Below are 26,797 nucleotides of genomic sequence, written 5' to 3'. Positions count from 1 at the left end.
AAACCTAAAGCTTTGTTTAATCTTATATAATGAACAGTTTTATTTAGGGAGTCTATGCTAATGTCCATGAACTTCCGCTTTGTCCTCAGGGGACCCATATATTTGTTCCTATGGGAACAGCAACCTTTATTTATTTGTGTTCTTTTTAAATAAATAGACTTTCATATTAATATCAGTCTGTTTCTGATAAATAAGGCAGTTTATAGACAGCTATTAGTTACAGAGACAGTAGAACGTCGCTCTCTAGCGAAGGATTCATAATATTTGCATGCATTCATAAACTACGAGGAAGCATCAACAATATTGCACAATATTTTACAAGCTGAACAGTAATATACATCGACCAGACACTATGTGCGCATTTAGGAGCTCACTGAAAAACGAACGGCAAGGTACATTGGGTCCTCGACAGCAGATGAACGATGAATGTTCACAGGATTCGGATATTTTCCACAGAAATCCTCTAATTAAGTCATGAACGTGTCAAAACACATGAGGGGTGTGTAACATCAATAGCATCTTTTAAACTTGATGAGTTTGTGGAAGGCTTGTTTGAAGTCATCATTGAAGGCAGTGTAGATGACTGGATTGATGAGCGAGTTGAGGTACCCCAGCCAGGTGAACACATCAAAGAGCACAGGATGAAACCAGCAGTCTTTACAGACCCCCATCACCAGTGTGAACACGAAGAACGGGAGCCAGCACACTATAAATGCACCCAAGATAATCCCAAGAGTTTTGGTGGCCTTCTTCTCCCGAGCGGCACAGAGACGCTTTCTTTCCAGCACGCTATCAGCCAGCTTCACTTTCACACTGTTCGTGAAAAGAGGAGACCCTCCTCCCCCACCTCCTCCTCCTCCTCCTCCTCCTCCAGGATGAAGCTGTCCCTCCTGATTAGAGGTGGAGTTCAGCGAGCAAAGTGAAGAACCCGTCGAGTTCTGGATGAGCTGAGCAGCAGTGAACCGTTTTCCACTGGTCGCCGGTGTTTTGAAGATCCTGGAGCGAGCCGCCACATAGATACGCCCGTAGAGAATCATCAAGAGGACCGTGGGAACATAAAATGCGCCGAATGTGGAATAGAGCGTGTAGGAGATCTGGTCAGTGTTGACCATGCACTCCGTGAGCTCCTCGTGGGCCTTTGCCTGTCGCCAGAAAAGAGGAGGCAAGGAGATGGAGACTGAGATCACCCACACTACGCCGATCATCAGTGCCGCTCGACGCATGGTGCGACGCTTCGAGTATTCTAGAGCATCGGTAATGGCCCAGTATCGGTCGAGTGCGATCACGCACAGGTGCAGAATGGAAGCCGTGCAGAACGTTATGTCAGATGATAGCCAGATATCACACACGATCTGACCCAGGGTCCAAGTCTTACTGACCGTGTACACAATGCTGATCGGCATAACTAAAATGGATACCAGGAGGTCTGTCACTGCGAGAGAGCCGATCAAGAAGTTAGCGGGGGTGTGAAGTTTGCGCGTGAGGAAAATGGTTGCAATCACGAAAGCATTGGACAGAGCGGTGGCCAAAGTGACGATGGCTAGCATGGCAGAAATGGAGATCTGAAAGCTGAGGAGTGTAGCGTCATCCCAGGACTCCAGGGTTGTGGGACTGACTGTGGCATTGATGAGGAAGAACTCATCTGAGCTGTTCACCAGATCCATGTTGCATGGTTCACCAGCACTTCATATCATCTATGCATGATTCTTAGCATAAAGGATCAATTAATCCATGAAAAAATCTTGGGTAAAAAAATAATTTAATTTGTTAGGTGCAGATATTGGTGATGCTTTGCCTTTGTGAAGGTCATGGCTGATAAATGTGAGCAGTAATTCATGGCTAAAGATACTGTGACTGTTTCTAATGTTTTTTTGTGCAGTATGTTGACGTGCACAGAAAGTTAAATGCCACAGAACAAACAAGGAAGCAGTTTTAACCTTTGCGTTTGAATTTGAGCTATAAAAATATTCCTTTAGCCCTTAAATCACTGTTCATTATTTTCTTTATTGTCTCTTATTCTATCATGATAACTGAAGATCCTTCAATTTTGGTTCTTATGAACTGCTGGAAGACTTTTTAAATTATTCTCCAGTTGGTCTGCAAAGGCTTCACTGTTTCAGACTAATGAGACAGAATATTTCTTTATTTCCTGTAGATCCACTGATGGCTGCAAATGGTTTATAGAAATGTGTAACACAAGCAGTATCAATTCTTGTTTTGAGTATTGTCCTCATGAATGCGTTAGTCCAGACGAAAGGATTCAATCCAAATGAAGATCTGGAAGAGAGAAAAAGAAAGAGAATGAAGAATGGGAAAGTCAGAGAAAACTTTATGATTTTGATCATTACTTGGGGTCAACCGATTATTGGCGCCAATATTAAGCATTATTATGGTTATCCGTTTCGTCATTTTCAAAACTGGTTTGCCGATAAAATAATTTAAAAACACTTTAAGTTTTTGTCAGAGCCCTTATTATTCTTAATTTTGGCATTAATTGTAATTTTTACACCAGACAAATATATCGGTTCAAAATATTGGTTGTACTACTTGATCTGTAATTATCGGTATCGGTATCAGAATCGGACCTGAAAATCACATATCTTTCGACCCCTAGTCTTTACATACACAACAGTTCATCTTTAAGAAATATACTAAGAATTCTGACTGCTCAAAATTGCTGGAAAACATAATACAGAATGACGGTTGTGATGTTTTGCCTTTAATGCCAACATTTTTCACAAAGGTGTCCCTAAATGTGAATTTAATGTTGTATAAAGTATAATTAAACTGTACAGCTGTATAATATGTGTACAAGTTTTATTTATATGTAAAATGTACAATACATCATATTTACAAGTAATTTCAAAATAAAAATAAAATAATACATATAAAATTATATTACGTAAAATTAGAAAATGACAAAATTGGGAAAGAAGAAAGAGCCCTTGTAGATTAGAAATATAAGACAGTGTTGAATGGTCGTGACTCAGAAGATCAATGTACGATTTACTGTTAGTTTTTATTAATTTATTTAAATTAGAGCAGAGTAGTTAGCTAGCATCTGGAAATAGCTTTTTCAGTTTCCAGAGCTCTTAATCTTCCTACACACTATTTTGCAGCATTACATGCCTGAAGTGCTTGAAAATATTAAAAAGCCATATTCACATTTTTTTCTTGCACAAACCAACCCACCATAATAACACCCATTGTGCATGCACAAATCAAGATACTTGCTCACAAATGGAATTCATTATTTTTCTGATATCTTCATTAAAATACGTAAATTTATGTAGTAAGTTTTGCCTCCATTAACATATTTCTTTACCCTTGGCTCTGCTTTTCAGACTCAAGCTTTGATTGATGAATATCTAGAGTATTATAGAGCCTCGAGGGGAATCCTGTCACCAAGGAGCTTCCAGAGTTCCTGAGTCTGACTAACAATGTGCCATGACACCTTGAAGCATTCTGGTTCTGGCCTGGTGGAAAAAAGAAACCAAACCGTGGAGCTCACTCTCCTGCCGTCAGGTCACACACATCAGTCACATCACCTGCCATCATCTTCACTAAAACATTAGCAGTTTCCGCCAGTGTGCCACAGAACACACACACATTTCCTTTTCTTCATAGTTAGATACACGTGCGTAGGTAAATACATATCTGAATATTTATAGAAAAACCTATTGCAAATTGTGTAAAAACATGTCATGTCTCTGTACATGTCAAACTAAGTGAAAAAAATTATAATTGTGGTGCAATTTATATTCTATGTGATGCTTTTAGGGCCAAGCATTCAGATTTCAAATTTAAATTCTGCAAAGAAAACATGTCCACTGCCCTTCATGTATAAAACATGCCATTTCTGTACTTGTAATTGAAAGCATAAAGGTCATACATCCCAACAGCACCTGACACCTTTTCTGGTAAATAGTGTTGGTGTACCTAGTAGCCAGGAAGAACGCAGAGCATCTCAACAACAAAACTGCAGGTTAACCCAATACATAGCACAAAAATGCCATTCTGGGTTCAATACAAGTTAAGCTGAAACAACATAAATTTGTGGCATAACATTGACTGCCACAGAAATTAATTTCCACTTAACCCTTACTTTCTTAAAAAAAAAAGTTTGGGATCAGTAAGATTTTTTAAATGTTTTTGAAAGATCTATCTTATGCTCACCACAGAAATACAGCAATATTATGAACTACTATTAATTTAAAATAACTGTTTTCTTTATGTATTTTTTAAATTATCCTTCAAAAATGATCCTAATATGCTGATTTGGCGCTCAAAAAACATATTATTATTTTAAACTTTGAGAAGAACTGCTGAGTTGCTTAATATTTTTGTGAAGATTGTGAAATTTTTCCAGGATTCTGCAATGAACAGAAAGTTGAGCGTTTATTTGAAATATAAATCTTTTGTAATATTATAAATGTCTATAGTATCACTTTAGGTCGATGTAACGCATCCTTGCTGAATAAAAGTATTCATTTATTTTAAAAAACCTTACAGATCCCAAACTTTTAAAAGAATACTCTATACTATTATGTAGCCTATTACAATATGAAATGCGGCCAGCATGTGAGAACTGGGCAAAGACTTCTAAATGTGATTTTCAGATGTTAAACAGGATTTAAAATCTTCAAACTAAAGAACAGAATGTTGTTGTGGTTTGTATCTCTGTAAAACAGTGTCATCATTAGCATATACTTCATGTGAGATGGCAGGAAACAACAGCGGATTATCGCCACACCAGCAGATCCAACGGGCTGCACGCTATTGAGGCCAACCCGAGGGTATTACTATGCTCCAAATGTTGGCCCAACGTTTTCTCTACTTTTGTTTGGTTCTGTGTAATTGGTGAAAGTCAAAATAACAAAAACCCAGGTCAATATATCAGAAAGGAAGGAGACTTTGAGGCTGTCCGGTTAATTTAACAACACAAAATGTCTTGCCACCTATTATTGCCAGTACTGACTGAATCCCCACATACACTCAAACGCACATAACATTTTAAAATGCCTTTGTGCTTTGTAATGGTCAACTTATATTTGTCAATCGTCTGGTTGGATTTTTGTGTGTTTGACTTGACGGCAAAGACAAAAAGAGGAAATAGCGTAGCACCAAACACACGTCCAGATTAAAAAGGCCTTCAGGTGCATAGATAAAAACAAGTCAAAATATAATGAATATATGCACACACAGATCAAAAGCTTACATCAGTTTAGATCTAATGTGCCAAAGTGTGAAGTGCAGCAAAACATTTTTGGGTTCAACCCACAGTTTTACAGCACTAAACATGGCACTTTTTGTACTTTCTACATGGCTTCGTATCTTCGTTCTTGAAAAAAAAGTTTTTATACGATAGAAGTCAATAGGGTCCAATGCTGTTTTGGACCACACTTTATAACAGCTGAAGCATTGTTAAAATTGTCATTTTTTGTTCTGCAGAAGAATGTCATACAGCATGAGGATGAGGAAATTGTGATAATATTTTCAATTTTGGATGAATTGTCCCTTTAATTGTAAAAATAAAGGAAGCAGAGCTTCCGCATTGCATGCACTACCAACTAAAAGTTAAATATTAAAATCTACCCATGTGATGCTAATAAAAAGCACAGAACAAATACAGTTATAGTGCTACTTAATGGAGTTAAGAGAACTGTTTGTTCTGTGAGTAGAAAATGGTCAGGGATGAGGGTTTATTTTTATTTATTTTTTATATTTATTTATATGTTTATATTTATTTATTTGTTTCAGACTGCAGCCATGGTAACAGAGCAGATCTGGATGTTATTGAATGATGTCAGTCTTGTATGTTTTTGAGATGTGCGTCTGTGGAGTGTTTGAGTGGCATATCCTTGTATTTCTGTGTTTCGTGTAACAAATAACTCTAACCTGAACTCAAGCTCTACTGACGGATAACAATCTCTCACACAAAGTTTTCACATCCTCACTCATATCTGAGTCTGGCTGGAGTATAAATCTTGCTTCCTAGCTCCATACGTAATAAGTTAAATCTAAGTCTTCCAATATTTTTTTGTTGTTGTGACAGGCAGATCAGGGCCATGCAGAGACCTTTGGAGGGGCAGGTGCTCAAAGTATAAAAGGGGCACATGGAACACGGCTTTTAATAGGGCTGTGCTCCTTGCTGATATGTGTATCGAAATGGATGCTTCTGTATTGATACAGCAGCAAATGCCATGATGCAGGTTTAAAAACGAAACACAGAACAGAAAAGACCATTTTAAGTTTAAATGTTAAAGACATATTTTGCACCTCTTAATTACTCTGGAATGATATTATTATTATTATTGTTATTGTTGTTGTTGTTATTGAGTTTACAGGGTATGGTGGTCTTGCTGTTGTAAACATTATTGTTGTCGTGGAAGAATAAAAATATTCCTGGCTTATTTAAAATAGAATTCTATTCTAATCCTGTTCTGAATTTATTCATTTTTTGTATGATTATGATTATAAAAACGGGATTGATAAATACCATACAATTCGGAGGACGAGAAAATCAGCCTGTTTTACCAGTGTTGTGATAATTATTTTAAAGGCACTCTACGTTTTTTAAATAAATACTGTAATAACAATAGTTCAAAGTATGAATAGTTTTTAGTCAGATAACATAAAAAAAGACAAGACACCCTGATGCGCTTTAAACTTTTCCCAATTAAACAGCAAGAACGAAAGAGAACAAGCATCTTTGTTTTTATTGCTGTATGTAGACGTTAGCTGCATGTTTTATTTAATATTAATTTTAATAAAATGTCAATTCATCCCCCGCAGCCCGCACTTTATTCAAGCTCGAGCAGGTGTTTTCACAGAGGTTTCTAGATTTAAATGAAAAGAGACATGACCTGACGTTTTATTCGTATCCAAAATGAGGAGATATGAATATCAGCATGTTTCATTCATACTTGAAGCCAGAGGGAGTTCTCGCGCAGAAACTTTTGACATATGGACAAAAGCACATGGCTATCACTGTAGCTGAGCTAAATAAAAAGCAGAAATGTTTTTACTGATGAAACGTGAAGACAATAAACACGCGACTGCGAAAATATATGGTTTATGTGTGTTTTTCAAGTTATCTTAAGGTAATAAATAAATAAAGTATATGAAAAATGCAGTACTGATTGACATATCATTTAGTATAGAAATTCTAAAATATATTTGCTGAATTATTCTGTGATAAAAATGGGAAAAGGGTGTTTGTAGTAACGTTAGCCTTTATAAACCAGTCATAAAATGGTCATTAGGAAAACATTGAACAAAAATATTGTAGCCCTTTGCTGCAGCTAACTGCTTCCACAGGCTACACACAACAATATAAACAACAGCTGTGCATGATCTTTTCACGCCATTCTCCTAAAATAATAATAATTCAATAATATAAGTTTACAAGCACACTGCTCCGCTGAAAACTCCACTTACCGGCAGCCGCGGACGTTACTGAAGGCATCCTAAAGGCGTGTCTGAATGTGAGGGATCGTCAGGTGAAAGCTCATCACGTGGATCATTTAATCTACTGCTAAACTATTATTAATTAATTTTACTAATAGTTAGATTGGACAGGCCTTCACAAAAGGGCGTATAATTAAAAAAAATAATAATAATTGCCTTGACAAAAGGGCACTTTGGGCATCAAGGGGAAAAGGGGCAGGTGCTCAAGCACCCACCGCCCCCTCCCCCTCTGCACGTGCCTGAGACATAAACTGGGGACCATTTAGTCAATGTGACATATTGCTTCAAACAACTTGTTTAGAAGGTTTAGGAGTAAAAGCTCTTTTCCAACTTGTTGAATGCCAATTCATGTGACAAAAAGTTGAAAATAAATTATTTTTTAAAATAACAAGTGTGTGTGTGTATATACTGTATATATATATATATATATATATATATATATATATATATATATATATATATATGTGTATATGTATGTATGTATAATTGTTCATATTTAACAACTATGAAATTTCATTTATTCATTTAATGTTTAATCAATAACAATATTACAAATAATTCAACTCCAATAATTGAACTCCATTACAAATTTCAAGTTGCTATTAGCTGATCCTTCCAATTCGTTTATATTTTATGAGGTGGTTACTTCTTACAAATTCGTATGACCTCATTCGTATAAATTTGTACACTTTGTGAAAAATCATAAGTTATTTTACAAGGTGGCAAATTTGTAGGAATTCATTCGAATTCCTAACCACTCCTAACCCTACCCGTCACAGAAATCAATCAAAATCTTACGAATTAGGACGTACAAATTTGTACAAATTAGCCACCTCGTAAAATACATGAGATAGCTTCATAACAAATCTATCTCCCATTTGAATGACTTAAAAAGACCCATGACCTCAGCATTAGCTTTGATAAGTGAGCAGAACTGAAATCTCCTCAACATGCATTTATACGGGACATGTTGTGGAGGCAATGTGACATTAATGCATACACTATAAATGTTTTCTGTCTTAGATGCAGCTCAGATGTGTAGGAGGAACACTGGTCCAGAGTTAACAAAAACCATTGTGCCTCTTCCACCATTCTGGATGATTCACCAGGTAAGTACCACCATTTCACACATTTTCTATTAAGAAGCACCTTTTGTGGGCATGTGATAGCAGAACTACTAGGAACCGTAGGAGTTTGTGATGCACTTCTGGAAGCTACGAACAAGGTTCGAAGTTGTGCTAAAGCTTTTGAATTTGGGAGTGTGGTGTTTCTGGTTCCTCTGCAGAGGCGCATGTGATCTGATGGGATTTGGGATGTACCTTATTGGCTTAATACATTTAAAAAACTTAAAAAAAAGGTTTCTTTTTGAAGATCAAGCTGTTGTGGGCATAACTGTGGCCTGAGGGCAGAGGGACTGTCATTGTCAGTTTAATGAGGTGAGTTGGGCTGGGAAGTAGTGCAAAGGCTGCGTTAAAGGGTAACATCTCAACAAAATTCTGCTTCACAGGGGTCTGAACTGAACTTTCATGATCACATTACCTATGAACTGACAAAATATTGTAAAAATACACTTGACAGGCTTTGAAGGAAATGAGTTGGGATTTTTTTATGTTTCTGAAGGTATGTGTCTAGGCTTAATTTATTTCATTTTTAAAAAGTAATATTGTAAATGTCAAAATGAATTAAATATGATCAAAAATATCAAATTTCCTATTTGAACATATTTTAAAATATAAAGTATTCTTGTCATAGCAAAGCTAATTTAAATCAGCTATTGTTCCAGTCTTCTGTGTGAATAGTTCAAAAGAATTTCTTTTAAATTGAATTAATTTCAATTTATAATACATAAAATAAATAATGTGAAAAATAAAGAGTATTCTTGTCAAATGTACTCCAAAAATCTATGTTCTACAATGTAGTATATAATGTAAACTATATAATTTTGTATGGAAACATTCCAATCATTCAAACCTAGATGTTGAAGGGTGTCTATATTCATTTAAAGCAAAAGCAAGTTTGTGGTCTGAATGTGGCACATTGGTAAATGATTGCCCAAGGTGACTTTGTCCTGTATCCCCAAGGTGACTGTATGCCCTAGACTCGTCAGTAAGTATTTCTGTGCTATACTTTTTCATTTCTTACAAGAAGTTATAATCAGGTCAGATCTTCACACTTCTGCAAGGACATGTGTCTTTTCTTCCTTTCTTCCACTTCCTTTTTTTTTAAATGGTAGTTGCTTTTGTATGAAAGCCTTTGCCCGGTACATAATTGTAAATTTGAAATGTAAATGTCTGTGTTCAACAAGTAGGTCAAAAATTGTAATACAAATCTACCCAAGGCCCAACTGAGAGATTCTCTGACCTTTCTCCTCTCCTGTCAGGTCTGATAAGTGTCACATTTGCACCAACAACAACAACAAAAAAACCTTGGTGCGAAGTATGCCGGAAGCCTTCACATGTCTCTTTGATACCGTTTGACCTCCTTCATTTTTGCCTTTCAACATCTCCTCCCACTCTTGCCCTTGTTGTGTTTGGCTTTGGTTCTGAACTTTGTCACAGTGATGAGTGGACAAGTGGTATTATTCAGGGTCTTGATGTGTGTAAAAGTCTACCGATGTAGAAATAAGTACAAATGGAGACATTAATTAAACAACCAGAGATTCCTGTGAGTTACTAATTGAGTTAAAGTTACAAGGGCAATAAGGTGGATCAGGACACATTAAGAGAATTTCGGTTACTATATTGTGCCAGTGTCACTACAACTAGAATTTAATTATTTGCAAAAATTATCTGTAATATTTTGGTACCAATTAAAAAAATATATATACATATATATATATAGAGTAAGAGTTCACAAAAAATCAAAATTCTGTCATCATTTACTCCCCCTTGTGTCTTTCCAAACCTGTATGACTTTCTTTGTTCTATGTAAAACAGAAGATATTCTTACAACATGGACTTCACTGTACATTGTACAATAAACACACAAACAAGCCTTAAAAAATAAATAAATAAATAAAATCTTGTTTTGTGTAAATGTAAGTGTAATTAAAATATGACAGATCTTTTTTATTTTTTAAAGGTTAAATACAAAATCAAAGATGCATTTGTATTGTATGAAATTACATTATTTTCTGACGCACTTAAATTGTTTGCTAAAAATATATATACAATAAATTTTTTGATCACTAATATAATTTAAATATCTTAAAAATTATAATTGAAAATATTGGCAGAGAAAGTGCAAATCTGAACTACCAGCAGAAAAAAAGTATTGTTGAATTTTATATATATATAGAGAGAGAGAGAGATAGAGAATTTTGAAACAAAGTGTTGCTAAACGATAAAAAAAAAAAAAAAAAAGATAATTGAAAATATTGACAGGGCAAGTGCAAATTTGAACTTCCAACTGAATTTTTTTTTTCTGACATGCATTAAAGTTAAAGTATTTTTTTTAATCAATAGCATAATTTAAACCATTTAAATACTGATAATTGAAAAAATTTACAGGGCAAGTGTATGGAAGCAGAATAATGACAGTTTTTGAAACAAAGCATGCTAAATTCCACAAATCGAAAAAAAAAATGCATTGCAATTAACAGTGCTTGCATTTTAATGCCTTGTGTTTCCAGGACTTGCATTTTTAGGTCCTGAAATTTAACATAGTTGTTTATTTAAGCTGTGAATATTTCAATTCAAAATATTTCACACATACTTTCATAATTAAAAATTCAATAATTCATATTCACCTTCCTTAATTCACTTCCAAAATATTCAGTCTGTTTAAAAATACGATGTATAATATTCGACAGGCAAATTTCGATAATTTTATTTCACTTTCCAAATTCGCTGCCACAAATTCAGTGGTTAAAATTCGGCAGAAAATTCAGCGTTGCACATCCGGGACCCGCAGGAATAGCAGTAGAGCACCGATGCATGATCTCCAGCTGATGTCCGCCGCTCACCAGCAGGTGGCGCAAGCGGCTGTGATGAAGGCCGTATGTGGATCAAGTCATTCATTTACAAAAACTGATTTGCAGAAATGGAGAAAGCGCTAAGTAGAAGTTTTGATTATTGGGGCCAGTATAAACATGTGGAAACGCTGATTAATTCAACATCTTCTCTGTTTCCCGTAGCCTACATGTTAGCAGCTTTCTCTACCCCAAAGGAGATTATAATGCTCTTTTACCCAACGCTGAAGTACAGAACAAACATTACATCTGAGGAAGACATATATTGCTTTCAGTTGCTTAGTTTCTGTAACTTTGTATCATGGCTTGTGTGACGCTGTGCTGTAAAACTGGGGTTCCCCTCATACGCCACACTCCAGGCAGGGTTTCTGTAGGATTTTTAAGCTCAAATTTAAGACTTTTTAAGACCTGCACAAATAAAATTAATACCATATGAGCGGGGTAGGACAATGTCTATAGTACCATATTAAACTGTAAAATGACTGTAAAAAGCATAATATACAATTCAGATACAAGTAGTGTTGTCACGATACTGGAATTTCTAACTTCGATACGATACCTTGAAAAATATCGATATTCGATACCATTTTCGATACCACGGAGAAAAAAACTGCCACAATATTAAGGGGTAATTTTTTTAATTTAAAGATAAATGTAACAAGTCGAGAACATGCGGTATATTTTACATGAACAAAAAAATGTCTTGAGGTACTGCATTTGTTGATTTATTTATTAATCTTTTATTAATCTTAGTTAAATGTTAATTGAAACTAACGTTTACTAATACATGTACTAATTAAAATCCAAAGTTCTATTTGTTGATATTCTCATTTGCTTCATAACCAAAATATTTCCAGATATAGGGCCCTATGAAATCCGTTTTATTTTTCCCCAAATTCCGTTATATTTTTTTCTACATTCAATTTTTTCCATTTTAATTTTTCTGGATTCCGTTTTTTTTTCAGTTTGAATTGTTCTGGACACTTTTTGTTTAATGGTCAAATTAAATGCTATTAATCTAAAAGCATGTCTAATTCATTAAAATCATGAAAATTATACAATTTAACATTTAATTTATTAAAAGTGTAACAGAAATGACACGTTTAGGGCCGTATGAAATGTTTTATTTTTTTCTCACCTTATGTTTTATTGTTACCAAATTCTGTGTTTTAGCATGTCTATTATTTGAATGCATACAAACAATTTTTATTTATTTTTACAGTAGCCTTATGAAGTGTGTTTTCCCCCTCAGAAATTCTGTGTTGTGTATTTAAATTTTACTGGATAATTTTAATTAACAATTTTAATTAATTTATATTTGAATTAATGAAAATTAAACATTTACATTTTTGTCAAATGAAGGGGATTTACTATAAAATTAAAATATTTTGTGATTATTTCTTTAAAAAAAATGAACAGTAGTAGTAAGTAGTAGTATTATGTACATTCTACTAAATAATAGTAATATAGCCTATTTCTGGCACACGGTCTTTAATAGTTAAGTTAAACCGAACTTTTATTTTGACGGGTTGCCGTGAATACTTCTAAAGTTCTGTGTGTGTATGATATGATGCTAGTTTTACTCAAATTAAATGGTAAAATGCTCGTAAAGTGCCTTTCAGATCAGTTCTGGAGATATTGTTGATGTATTTATGTCCTCATTGAGACGGCAGATGCTGAAATCACCGCGAGCGCCACATTAGTAAACACAACCGCACGTGCAGCACATTCACTCAGAGACGCGCAGAACATGCAGGATTCATATTTAAATCCACTTTTGCAGCTTAATATTTAAAGATACTAGTCCATGTCACGATTTGATTTAAGTGTAATGACCTACTTTTGATTAATTCATCCAAACTTTGACAAATTCCGTGGCATTCCGCGTTAAACTGTAAATTCCGTTTTTATGACTGGATTCCGTGCGCGTTCTCTGCATCACGGAGATCATAGATCCCTACAGATAACGCTCCTGCTGTGTTCTTTAACAACCAGAGCAGTCATCTTTCTATTCACTTCACTTTTGCTATTTAACCAGAGCGAAGGAGATGAGTGCGGTCACGTGTGGTGCTTGTCCACGTGCCTTTGGAGAGAAGTGAAAGTGACAGCTCGGCTAGTATCGGTGTATCGATACTTCGGGAAATTAATATTGGTACCGTTCAGATATTTCAGTATCGATATTTATCGAAATATCGATATTTTTGACAACACTAGATACAAGTTTTCACAAAAACAAAAAGTTTTATAAAATGATAAACTTTACATTTCAGCATTTAAACCATTTTTAAGAAAAGTATATTATAGTATTATAAGTATATATTATTATCAATAAATTATTATATAAATTAAATAACATGAATCAGGAGTGTGCGAAATTGGCAAACAATTATATCTTGATATTTTCTGGGATTTGATCGATAATTAGATGATATTTTGCTGAGTGTGTTATTGTGCTGATATCTTAAAGATTACCATGGACAGCTGACTCCTGATTTTTTTATGTTCTTCATATTCTGTGTGGTCAGTTCACAGCAGTGATAGAAATGAGTCTATTCCAACAAGTTTTATGGGCATTTTTAAGCCATTTTTTCTAAAAGTGTGCATCATCTTTTGAGTCAAATTCTTGCATTTGAGCTATTACCAAGCAAATTAACAAAATATCCACAAAATGTATCTTTGCAATGCATCTGAAGTGGCATTTAGATGTATTTACACACTGTTTAATGCAGCTCAGAGGGACACAGAATGCTAACCTGCAGTTACAAATGCATAAATAATGTTTTGATATTTGAAACATAAAACATTGAAAACTGATGTTTGAAATTATAAAAAAAAAAAAAGAAGATACTTTAATGTAATATTAAAACGGCCAGTAGGTGGCAGTAAGTCAGCGTTAATAAGGGAGCCATTGCAATTGAACCGAAACATTTAACGAATCACCGTCATGTTGCTCAGAGACACAAAACAGTGTTTGGAATTCATTTTGTTGTAGAAATAGAGCACAAGCAGGAAATATGGTGTCTAAAACGTAAGTCTCTTAATATTAACTTCTTGTTTATTGAACTGTTGCATAAAATCAATATCACATTTGTAACCATCTTCGTGTGACATTAAATATATGAAATGATATAAATATAGGCTATACATTTTCTGCCCCCATATCTTAAATTATGTGATCATTCTAAATGTACTTTAATAGGCTGAATCGTGCAGTGAAACTCGTACGCGCACTAGTTTAACCTCTGTTAGATTCATTCTCTGCCAGCATTCTCCGCCTCAGTCAACTAATACAACAGTGATATAAGACCTCAGATCACTTTAATGATGATTATGCGAACTATATCTACAGTTAAGCAGATGCTGAATATGAATGCGCAAGGTTTCACGCTGTTTCCCTCAGAAATCGGTTAAAGAAAACACATTACGCGACTCAGTAGTGCACTAACGCAATGACAGCTATTATTAGGCTTGTTTGAGATGTGCCTCACCTCGCCTGAAGTGTAGGTGAGAGTAGGTGGCTACAGTGAGGGGAGGAGTGATACCTACGAGATCAAATATCGCGATATTCTCACTCATGTGCTTTGCTGCTGATAATTGTGATACCCTACCTACCACATGTCGGATTGTGTAGTCGAGCGCAGTTGCTCTCCACCGGTGACACTGTGCTCGACTGCACAACCCGACACAGCCGACTCGCCGTCACGAGAAAAACAAATAAATAATAAATAATAACATATTTTTAAATAAATAAATAAAAAGTGTCCGAGTTATGTCCACCTTGTTCTGATGTCATGCTGACCTGTGCCAAAAAACTCTTGCGACGGCTAAAATGTTTTATTAAAAAAAAAAAATCTGATTTCATGTTCTGTACTTCAGCGTTGGGTAAAAGAGCATTATAATCTCCTTTGTGGTAGAGAAAGCTGCCTACATGTAACATACACCCGATAATCAAAACTTCTACTTAGCGCTTGCTCCATTTCTGTGAATCAGTTTTTGTAAATGAATGACTTGATCCACATACGGCCTTCATCACAGCCGCTTGCGCCACCTGCTGGTGAGCGGCGGACATCAGCTGGAGATCATGCATCGGTGCTCTACTGCTATTCCTGCGGGTCCCGGATGTGCAACGCTGAATTTTCTGCCGAATTTTAACCACTGAATTTGTGGCAGCGAATTTGGAAAGTGAAATAAAATTATCGAAATTTGCCTGTCGAATATCATACATCGTATTTTTAAACAGACTGAATATTTTGGAAGTGAATTCTGGAAGGTGAATATGAATTATTGAATTTTTAATTACGACAATGTGTGAAATATTTTGAATTGAAATATTCACAGCTTAAATAAACAACTATGTTAAATTTCAGGACCTAAAAATACAAGTCCTGGAAACACAAGGCATTAAAATGCAAGCACTGTTAATTGCAATGCATTTTTTTTTTTCGATTTGTGGAATTTAGCATGCTTTATGTTTCAAAAACTATTGTCATTATTCTGCTTCCATACAAGTGCATATCAGAACTACCAGGAGAAAAAAAGCATTATTGTTGATCCCTGTAAGGTAATGAATATGGGAAAAAAAAGCAAATCAAAAACAGACAGCAGCAATCAAGTTGCGGTCTGGTACAGTAATTGACACACAAGCACAGGGACTACACTGTCAAACAGCTCAGTGCATCTCTGCATTTGTGTATAGAGTTAGTCAAATTGATTTTTCAGTTCTAGTTGTCTTCACTGAAGGATTACGATTCTAGCAAGCTCCAAGGACCAGTTCAATAGAACTGTAGAGCTCTATGCAGTTTCTAAGGTCCAGGGTAAACTTTCATTCAGCAGTAAGGTATATGGTCACACAGGTTTATTCAAGTGGAACTTTAGAGAAGAACCAATAAATGCATGATGTAATGAGTTATCTGATCAGGTTCTCTTCTCTTTTACATAGAGCAGTGCTTTTATTTCTGATAATGCAGGCTGTGAACCCTAGATTGCTCCAGGGTGCTGGCGCTGTAATTACTGCACCGTAGGTCACATTGGGTTGAAAAGCATCTGGTAGATAACAACCGTTTGAACTGATATAGAACTCTTTCTTAAGAAAACAATGCTTCGACTCTTACTTCAGTGTTATCACGTCCCAGTGGTCTTTCCAATCAAATAAGTGCTCAGCCCTGCAAATATATTTTCTTGCCCCTTCGACCTTTTCACTCTTGGTGTGAATGTCCTGTAGATGTGATTCATCAGAACTTTATGAACCCAGCCGTTAACAGAGGCCAAGAATGATAAGTGTGAAGGTGTTTTGTTGAGGCAGGATGGTTGTTTGCTTTTTTGAATTAAATATTGAAGACCAGGTGAAGTGTGTGGCTTGAGTTTGAAACCTGGGATTCAGTCCAAGCGCCAGACACTTCGGGCAACGTGTGCTGCATTTAAATGATAGATTCTAGAGCTTTATGATCACAGGTCAAATATCGTCAGAGTTACATGCAGAGGCTGTGAATATCAATAAACAGAGGAGTCTAAACACACTTGTTCATTTGTGCTGATCAATGTATCTGGGAACAGTCGATATCAATGTAACCTAAGACTGATTTAACTCATTAAATGGTTGCAATTGAATGGTTTTCCTAAGAGTGATCTATAGAAAACCCAGTAATTATCTACAGGCAAAGCAAATTCGATTTTACAAATGGAACGATTGTGCTCAGTACAGAGCCTGAATTGTGTTCATCAAATAATAAAAAACATTTTCTTTTATAGTTGAAATAAATGTGTCAGATACAAGGTATCATCTCTGCTTTGATCTGTCCATGGGAACGTCCTCAATCACCTCAAATCTGGAACCTTGCTGTGCTGAACAGAAGATGCATGTCGACTCTCATCTGCTCTTCAATCGGCATCTCAACAACTCCATAGAATCCAACAAACATCCACAAGCATATGGGAAAAGATTGAAAACGCAAAGATTCTAGTGCTACGATATTTTAAAATGTAGTTTGGCATCTCATCAGTGTTAAACCAGCTAAGCTGCAAAAGACCCTAAGCCTCACAGTGTTCATGTGATTTTCATCTGTTGCCTTCTTAAACCTTCATTAATCATATAAACCTTTGACTCAATTACATTGCAGAACTCAGAATCCCAGGCTAAACAGTTAGCACTCCTAAAATAGCTCTAGCAGATAAGCCTTCACCGTTTCAATCATAAAATGTCTTTAGTTGTTTGAGGGTAGCTTTGTAGTGAAGACGTTTTGAAGCAGAGTTGAAAATCTTAAAGAAACAGTTCACCTGTCATCATGTACTCACATTCATGTTGTTCCAAACCTGTATGATTTATTTACAGACTTCAAGTCTTTCTCAAGCCATGCAATAGGTGTCACGTCAGGTTTGATTGACATAGTCAATAAGTCAATGATGACATATTTTGTTTTGTTCTTCCACTAAGATATCAAATGGCTTGAGAAGATTTGGAATAATGCACAACTCAAATGAAATACCTTCATGATGTTGTGTGGAGCTTGACAGTAGGAATGCACCAATATAAAATTTTTGGCATATACCAATTAGCTGGTAAAACTGACTAAATAAATAATAAAAAAAAATCAATAGTTTTAAATGCTAGCACCACCTAGTATCCAATCAGCTGTATTATTAAAATGGGTATTCATTTTAAGATTGGCTAAAGACTACATTTAAAAGTGTTATTTATTATTAGTCTTTTTAAAGATCAACTTTAAGCAAGTGCTAGATAATATAAAAGGTTATAAAAATTAAAAAAGGGGAATTGAACATCCAATATCAGTCAATATATATCCAAAAAGAAATATAAAAAAAAATTGGCCAATAACATATGGTAGGCTATAGATATCATGCATCCTCACTTGACAGCCCCCAGTGCATTTTTCAGCTATCTCTGCCCATTTGCGATTTGTGAAAAAAGTCAGGCTTGTAATGACATGATGGTGAGTAAATTATGATTTTTTTTTTTATCCTATTTTGGGTGAACTATTTCTTTAAACCTCCCTGCACCATTCTTCTCCCAAGCACCGAAGCTCTGGGTGAATCACAAAACTGGGACCAATCTAAGCACATAAGGTGAGGAGGTAATCTGTATCTTTATCAAATAAAGACCAGAGATCATAACAAGGTAAGGCTGATTGTCCTTGTCAGAAGAACTCGTAGCATTTCTTTCTTTGAAGCATGTTTCGAAGTCATGTTACAATCTTCAAAGCACATGTGTAGAGAAAAACGACCACTGAATTCTCTCAACATTTCAAAAATAATGGAAACGTGTTTTAGCCAAGGATCTTTGAAACACAGAGACACCTCTGAATGCTTGATGAACACGTTGAGTTCCTCCATCACGTCAGGCTCCACAGAACACAAAGACTGCAGTGACATGGTGGAACCTGGGAAGTGATGAATTTTTAATAGTTCAGAAGAACAGCATTCAATCATCTCTGCTGAGAGCTTGACCGGCACTGAACCTGAACCTGCTGAATCAGATAACAAGATCACCTGTCTTTTTTTTAAATGAATTCAGCTGGACTTGACCTGAGTTTAAATTAAACCACTTATGAAGGTCAAGACTTGTTCCAAACCTGAACAGCTGGCCCTCAGTGAGAAAAAACCTTTTAGCTGCTTCTCCACCAAGATGTCCTATTATTTCTACCCTGCAAGGGAGTGATGGACAGAACCTTTTAAAGCGCAACGATTTTTTCTTTAACGCCAAATTTGTCTATAACACATACACACACATACATATTCAGCAAGCATATCCTCAAAGAAATTCATCTTATGCAAAGCATTGTGAAGTTGCATCAGATGTGTTGAAAGCTAGAGTTGAAGAAGACCTTGCCACAGGAGTGTTATATATTTAATTATTTAACAGTAAAGTGGGACAATCCTTGATTCCTAACACATGCCATTATGTGTGTTAGCAAACAAGCCTGTGTGTGTGGGTTAAAGAAAATGCAGAGATTGTTTGTAATGCTTCTGTGTTGAAAGCACAATAGAAGACTGAGATAAACCCTCAGGAAGTCACCTTACAAGAGCCTCAGCACTGCATACATTATTCACAGTCTTTGGTCAATGAGTTGATCTTAGTCTCTCATGTCTATCAAAACAAATTTATGAATCTTTTTTTCTATGGAACACCAAGAAGAAAGAAAAACCTTATTTGTGTTCCAAAATAAACAAATACTTTTGATAAACTTGTTGATTAATTGCTCAGTGTCAAAATTTACTATTAAAGCAACGACAAATGCAAATAATTTCAAGTAATTTTTTAGAACCCTTCAGGGTTTTTTTAAATAATCAGGAATATAAATTTAGTGAAGTATAATCAAACCTGGTAGTATACCTCACATTATATCAAGATGTGGAAAGACATAGTAACTTCAGAAAAACACATCAACTAAGCAAATATGTCAAGACGGACTTTTAAAAATCTTTCTTATGCCATATTGGTCTCATGGGTAGAAATTGACTGTAATGACTGGACAGAAATAGAACACAGAGGCAGTAAATGCTAATGATCTGGAGGTAGTTATATATATTATGTAATCATTCATTACAGAGTAATGAACTCACACACTGGGGAAAAACAATAATAAAATACGGATGACAGAGAGAGAAAAAATCATATCCACAAATATGAGTGAGTTCTGTAACAGAAGGTAAAATTAGAAATTAGAGTGCTTTACAGCTTATATTTTTAAAAATTGCAGCAGTAAGGCCAATGAGAAATGGTCTCAATGGGATTAAGCAAATGTTTTATTTATTTATTTTTTGGTATTGTGTTGAGTTTAATATGTAGGACTACAGAATTACCTTGACTAAGACACAAAAACTTTGAGTTATACTGTTGATGAATTACCAAAAAAAAAGGAAATCGGACTAACTTAATTTGTCCTACATACAGAAAATACACATGCATAAAATATAGGCTACTTGTTGTCTACCCTGAGCTGTATGTCTAGGATATTACATACCTAGTCTATTACAGTCTATATATGCAATGTAAATACATGCAAATAAGATTAATAAAACACACATAGCCAGTTTAGTTAAAGGTTTGGTAGCAATAGGCAAATCTCAAATGCAAATAAAATTATATATATTAAGCTTTACTTGCATGCAAAATTTGCTACACTGGTCACCCCTGATTAAACTGACTAAATAAATTGAAATTATCTCCTAAATACAAATACAGCTAAATACATTTACATGCATCCTCTGAATCTGTATTGCTGACAGTGTCTTTTGTTAATTTACAGGGTGAAGACAAGCTCAACCCTTCTATACTAAATCCAGGATGAACTGGGTTCAGTGTGGGACTGGCGACCGGTGAATATCCCAATACCTTCTTCATGCCAAGTCAATGTCACAGGCCTTTACACGTACATGTAATTGGAAAGAAAATGACATACGTTTTCACACACTGACACCTAATAGTCCTATTCTGAAGTCCCATCCCTTTATACTGAATGTATTAATATATTAATGCACGTACATTTAGACATCTGACATGTTATCTTATCTTATAGCAAAATAAATATTGTGTGTAGTTAACTAAAGCGAATTATAAAATATATGATTACCTAAAATCTACAGTAATGATGCTTACTATAAAACCCCAAAAGAATAACTATAAACCATAATGATTATGAAATGAATAAAATACCCATCTACCTGCCATGTGTCACGAGTCTGTTCTGTTTTTGCCTTGTTTTCCATTGACCCAGTTTCCCCGATTAGTTAATTAGCTCCTCACCTGTTTCTGTTCTCCCCTAATGATGACCTGCCTTTATAAGCCTGTGTTCACCCTTGCCATTTTGTCTGCTATTATTTGATGTTACACGTTGGAAGCTCTTATTATTAAATACCTCTTATTCTTTTTGATATCCCGTTGCCCGTGTGTTTGTTCCGCCTGTCTGGAAGCACGTTCCGTAACAGAATAGCAGACCGAAACAGTTTTTTTTTTTTTTTTTTTTAGCAGCGTTTTTCTTTTTGCTCATTTTTGTTTCTTTTTCCTCTCCCTTCCGGTATGGATCCCGCCGTCCTACTCCTTTGCCTGGAGCAGAAGGACCGTTCGCTGGTGGAACACACCATGGATTACATCAACCTGGCGCGCCTTACACACTTTGAAGACCGCTCGCTCTGTGTGTTCTACATCGCCAACCTGAGCGAGCAGTGTAAGGCACGCCTACCAGCGAACGGTCCCAGGGAGAATTTCGCCGCTTGCGTGGAGTGGGTGCTGGAAAATAATGGACTGTTTATTTTCGGTGGCCCTGCTGAGGACAGCTCCAGCCCCACTCCCGATCCAGAGCCCAGCCAGCCCTCACCAACTCGCTGCACGGAGGTTTCGCCAGAGCCCACCACAGTCGCAGAGCCTGAGCCGGCCGCGAGGATAGTGCCGTCACCGCGGGAAGTGACAGAGCAGCTCATTGCCTCGGGAACCGTACTCGACGCGACTGACCAGGTGTGTGAGCCAGCAACATCGTGCGTCGTGGGAGTCTTAGTGGAGATCGAGGGAATGGAGGAATCCCCAGCCCACGCTTCCACCGCTGAGGGTGAGCAACAGCTGGTTTCTGGAAGCTATTTTGAGGAACTGTTGGACCTCTTCGAAGAAACTCTTATTGACTGGTTTGGGGAGGCATTACCCCACTCTGAATCCCCTGTGTCTCCGCTGGTTCCGTCCAGCCCTGAATCTCCGTCGTCGCCGCTGGTTCCGTCCAGCCCTGAATCTCCTGTGTCTCCGCTGGTTCCGTCCAGCTCAAGTCCTTCCGTGTTCCCTCCCAGCCTCCCTCTCCCGCCTCCTCGGTGCCAGTCCTTCAGTCCTCCCTCAGCTGCATCAGGAAGGCCCCTCAGCTCATCCTCAGCACGCCATGTCCGGTGGATCGGTTGAGCTTCGGGTCTCCCTGCAATCTACCACCTCGGGATTGGAGGATCCCCAGTCCTCGCCTCCAGCCTGCGAGACCCGGACTCCACCTCGGCCCTCCGATCCATCGGCTCCACCTTGGCTCGTGGCTCCCTCATCTCCACCGTGGCCCCTCACTCCACCAGCTCCACCGGGCTCCCTCGTCCCTCCGGCTCCGCCTTGGTCAGTCGTCCCCCTGCCTACTCCACGGAACTCCACTCCTCCAGCTCCGCTTCGTCCCTCCATTCCTCTGGCTCCGTCGGGTTCCTCCCTCCCTCGGGCTCCACCGTTGTCCTCTGTCACTCCGGCTCCACCGCGTCACTCGGGATCCCCGCCTCCGCCTCACTCGCCTGAGCCGCCGGCTCCGCCGTGGCCCTCCGGCCCATCCGTGTCACCCTGGCTCTGCGGCTGCTCTGCTCCATCCTGGGCTCCTTCTCCACCGGCGTCATCTCCGGCAGTCGGCCCCATGGTGTCGGTGGTCCCATCCCCACCATGGCTCCTCCCGCCATCGACTCCGCCATGGGCCGCCATCCTGGCTGGCCTCTGGACTGCCATCTGGCTTCCCCTGCTCCGGGCTCCTCCCTGGCTCCTCCCACCCTCCACTCCCCCTTGGACTCATTTTTTGGACTGTATTTGTTTTTTCCTGCTCCCTATTGCCCGGATCCCTCCTACTCCATGCCCACCTCCTGAACCTCCACCCTCCCTCCTCGGTTGGTCTGCATTTCTCGGTGCGAGGACGCACCGTTCCGGGAGGGGGCGAACTGTCACGAGTCTGTTCTGTTTTTGCCTTGTTTTCCATTGACCCAGTTTCCCCGATTAGTTAATTAGCTCCTCACCTGTTTCTGTTCTCCCCTAATGATGACCTGCCTTTATAAGCCTGTGTTCACCCTTGCCATTTTGTCTGCTATTATTTGATGTTACACGTTGGAAGCTCTTATTATTAAATGCCTCTTATTCTTTTTGATATCCCGTTGCCCGTGTGTTTGTTCCGCCTGTCTGGAAGCACGTTCCGTAACACCATGACTAGTTATCTACTAAAATGAAGACCTGAATTGCTTTGATTCTCCAGAGATGTTGCCAGGGTTACACAAATGCAACATTCCACCGCTTGTGAGCTGATACTGAGAGACACAGTGTCGTGTTTCGAGCTAAATAAATAAATAAAAGTGCCAGATCCTCTCCTCCCTTCCCCAATCTCCTGCCTTCTACCTCTAATCTCAGTATAATTTATCTCTTTCATTGATTTTATATAGCCGGAGATGGACAGCCATCCCTAGAGAATACGTATATGGAACATATGTGTGGAGGAGTCAGGTTTCACCCTCACTGAGGACCAAATGTAACTACAAGGACAGTAAAACCCACCTAAAACATGGAGAGCAAATTGTGCAAAAGGACATGTATTAATATAAAATATAACCATGTAAAGTTTTTTGAAGGTTAAACAGTGAGTTTCTATCCAAAAACATTTCTAATTAAACCTAAAATGAGTTGCAATTTAAATAGAAAATTGATTGTCGAGACGAACAAACATGGTAAATCGCAAAAGAACAGAGAAGAATATATTCCTCCCACATGCAAAACCTTTGCAACAGAAAAATGAACTTGACTCAGCATTGTGGTAATTAAAAAGGTAAAAAAGATGCTTATGCTTCAAATGAGTCACAGTAAACTAACATGTCTCTGTATTTCCCACTGGATTAGACTTACAAAGCATCATGTTTCAGAATGCCTATATGCAATTATTTCTCACATTTATACATCAGGTCTGGTCATTCGGGCAGGCTTGGACAGAGGATTTGCTCGGAGAGGTCACAGCTATCTGCTGACGAATCACGCTGAGCTTTCAAAGAGCCAACACATATGCTCCCCTTTTACACCAGCTATCTGTCCATCTCACACACTGCAGTTGTGCTGTGTGTGTGTGTGTGTGTGTGTGTGTGGTGTGTGTTGGCATGAGAATCAGACAAGGGAGAGTGGCAAAGCGGGAGGAAAGAGACGAGAGAAAGGCAAAAAAGTGAGAGAGGAGAAAAGAGCAATCATGCATATGTGATTGAACGACATTGTCGTTCTGCGAGCTACAGTGACCAGTAGTGCTCTGTCTTTCATATATTATCGCACCACTGCTGGGAGTTTATACATCCTCATAGGCTGTAAAACTCAAACACACATTCACGCTGATCATGGTCATGATGACCTTTAACAATGGTCATCCATGTCAGGCACGATGCTACGCAGACATTCAAAAACTCAGCCTGATGGATTGAGAATCACACCGCAAGGGTAATTAAGGCTGTTAATTAACACCACAGAGTGCTTCCTTCATTTAAAAATAAATAAATAAATGTGGTGGGGGGTGTTAGCAAAGAAAAAAGATGGTCTGACTCTGTGCTGTGAGCTTTGACTTTCAACAGTGCTAAAAAAACTGCCAACCTGCAAACACAATATTAAACCAGCAAACCATTTACGCTACGTTTTTGGCAGGGAATGCATCTATAAACCATTTTATTGATCGTGCATTATGAATTTCTCGTGCTGATGTTTTCTACCTGCAGTTTGCCTCAGGTTTGTGTTAATTTGTTATATAAATCATGATACTAACTGATTACATGATATGCTACCAGAGCACTTTTCTGCTAGAAATTCCAGCTTAAGATGCTATCTGTGTTTTGAAACATGATACCTGTTTCAGGTAGCACCATCACACCAACAAAAAAACCCTGCATGGACTAACTAATGGCCATTACACCAGACAGAAACCAGCAAAGGTTCCAAAACACAGTTATTTTTAACAGAGTTCAGGACAGAGAGGAAACAAACATCACCTCAAATAATTCCTACACATTCAAGCTTTTACCCCAAAACAACCAGCTTTCTATAATGTGATAGTTTTTGTTAACAAAATGAACGTGCTAAACATCAACGTTTTAATTGACCTACTGACACGCATAAATGTTGACTGAGATTTTAACGTTCAGAAATGAAACGGGAGTCACTGTATTCTGAGCACCAATCGTTTCGGATTCAGACTGAGCAAGATATCGTCAGGTGTTTCAAAAACTTACCAAGCTGAAGTTGCAGGTTTTCATCATTTCATCACGCGGGAGACTTCAAATCAAAGTCACCAGTCCGTTTCAAGTCGAGTATCCAAAATAACTTTTAAGTCTGTCACTTACGCATTGTATAGGCTACTGTGCGTTGCGCCTTTCGTATGGTTCAGGATCATGCATAGTTATGAGACTCCAAAGCTAGATGAGAATACACTTTATAGCGTATATCACTTAAAAAAGCCCAAAAAGCTTTGAATATATGATCACCACATGAGAATACAAATATTATTTGATTTACTTAGTGCGCAAAACAACGAGTACGCAAGAGTACACTGTCCCGTTTTGCGCTGCTGTCTACTCTGTACTCTTTCTTCATCCTCTCTCTCTCTCTCTCTCTCTCTCTCTCATGCACTCGCACTCGCACCCTCCCCCTCTCTTTCTCTATCTCTGAAGTCCTGCCGCAGCGCTCCTTCTGAGGTCCGTCAGTAAATGTCAACAAGTTTTTTGAATTTCTTTGAAAGCCTTTCTTTCTAACGATCTAATTAACGACCAGAATATTAAACGTTACTTTCGCACTCTTCCTCTGAGACGCGCAATGAGAGACAGCCAGCGGTTCCTACACAGGGTTCCATTCTCCCTACACACTAAGCAGGGAATACCTCTATTAGTTTATTCACCTTGACAAAATGCATTAATTAAAAATGCATTGTCTTGAAACACAAACAACACTTGAAACAGAATATAGGCTATTTGGGTAAATATATTGGTTGGTTCACCTAATCTAAACTGGGATAATTATTGACCCATTCATTTGGATATATAACCGTTTTTCCCAGTTTCTATAGCAGTTCTGAGAATCGCAAGGAGGTTCGGCATGTCAACATTACAAAACGTTCTTGTCCCAGAATTCTCAGCACAGTTAGCTAACCGTGACTGAACCGTGCTGGTAGGATGCATGTAGTAACCTCTGCCACTCAAGATTGGTCACTTGTTTGTTGTGTGGCTTATGGTTTCTCTCTGTAACTGGCCAAGCGTGCTATCTGAGCAAAATGAACAGAAATATCCAATCATACTCCATAACCTGGTTGCTATTTATCTCATACTGTCTGTTGTCTGTACTGTCTGAGTAATTCTGAAGAGCTCAGTGAATTCAGGAGTGGTACTATGAATCGATGCCACTTTTGCAGTAAGTCAGTTTGTGAAATTGCATCCCTTTTAAATATTCAACAGTCAACTGTAAGTGGTATTATTGGAAAGTGGAAGCATTAAGGCACAGCAGCAACTGAGGCACAAAGAAGAAGACCATGTGACATTACAGTGTGCGGTTACCCAGTGTTGAAGTGCATGGCTGCATCGTAAAAGTTGCATGAATGGGATTTAATACATCACCAAATGCAATGC

General features: G+C 37.7%; 1 protein-coding gene across 1 annotated transcript; it reads right to left on the bottom strand.

Annotated features, from left to right (window-relative positions):
* htr1d (5-hydroxytryptamine (serotonin) receptor 1D, G protein-coupled) lies at positions 1 to 25,776 on the bottom strand. The gene is made up of 2 exons (XM_079385691.1): positions 25,412 to 25,776; positions 1 to 2,277 (listed from the first exon to the last, which is right to left on the bottom strand). Exon 2 carries the CDS (start codon positions 1,662 to 1,664, stop codon positions 510 to 512), a length of 1,155 nt encoding a protein of 384 aa, XP_079241817.1. The 5' UTR covers positions 1,665 to 2,277; positions 25,412 to 25,776; the 3' UTR covers positions 1 to 509.
* Positions 25,777 to 26,797: the final 1,021 nt, after the last annotated feature.

The sequence above is a fragment of the Barbus barbus genome (assembly GCF_936440315.1).
Source record: "Barbus barbus genome assembly, chromosome: 30".
In the NCBI taxonomy this organism is placed as follows: Eukaryota; Metazoa; Chordata; class Actinopteri; order Cypriniformes; family Cyprinidae; genus Barbus; species Barbus barbus.
This window is presented reverse-complemented; position numbering and strand designations above follow the sequence as displayed.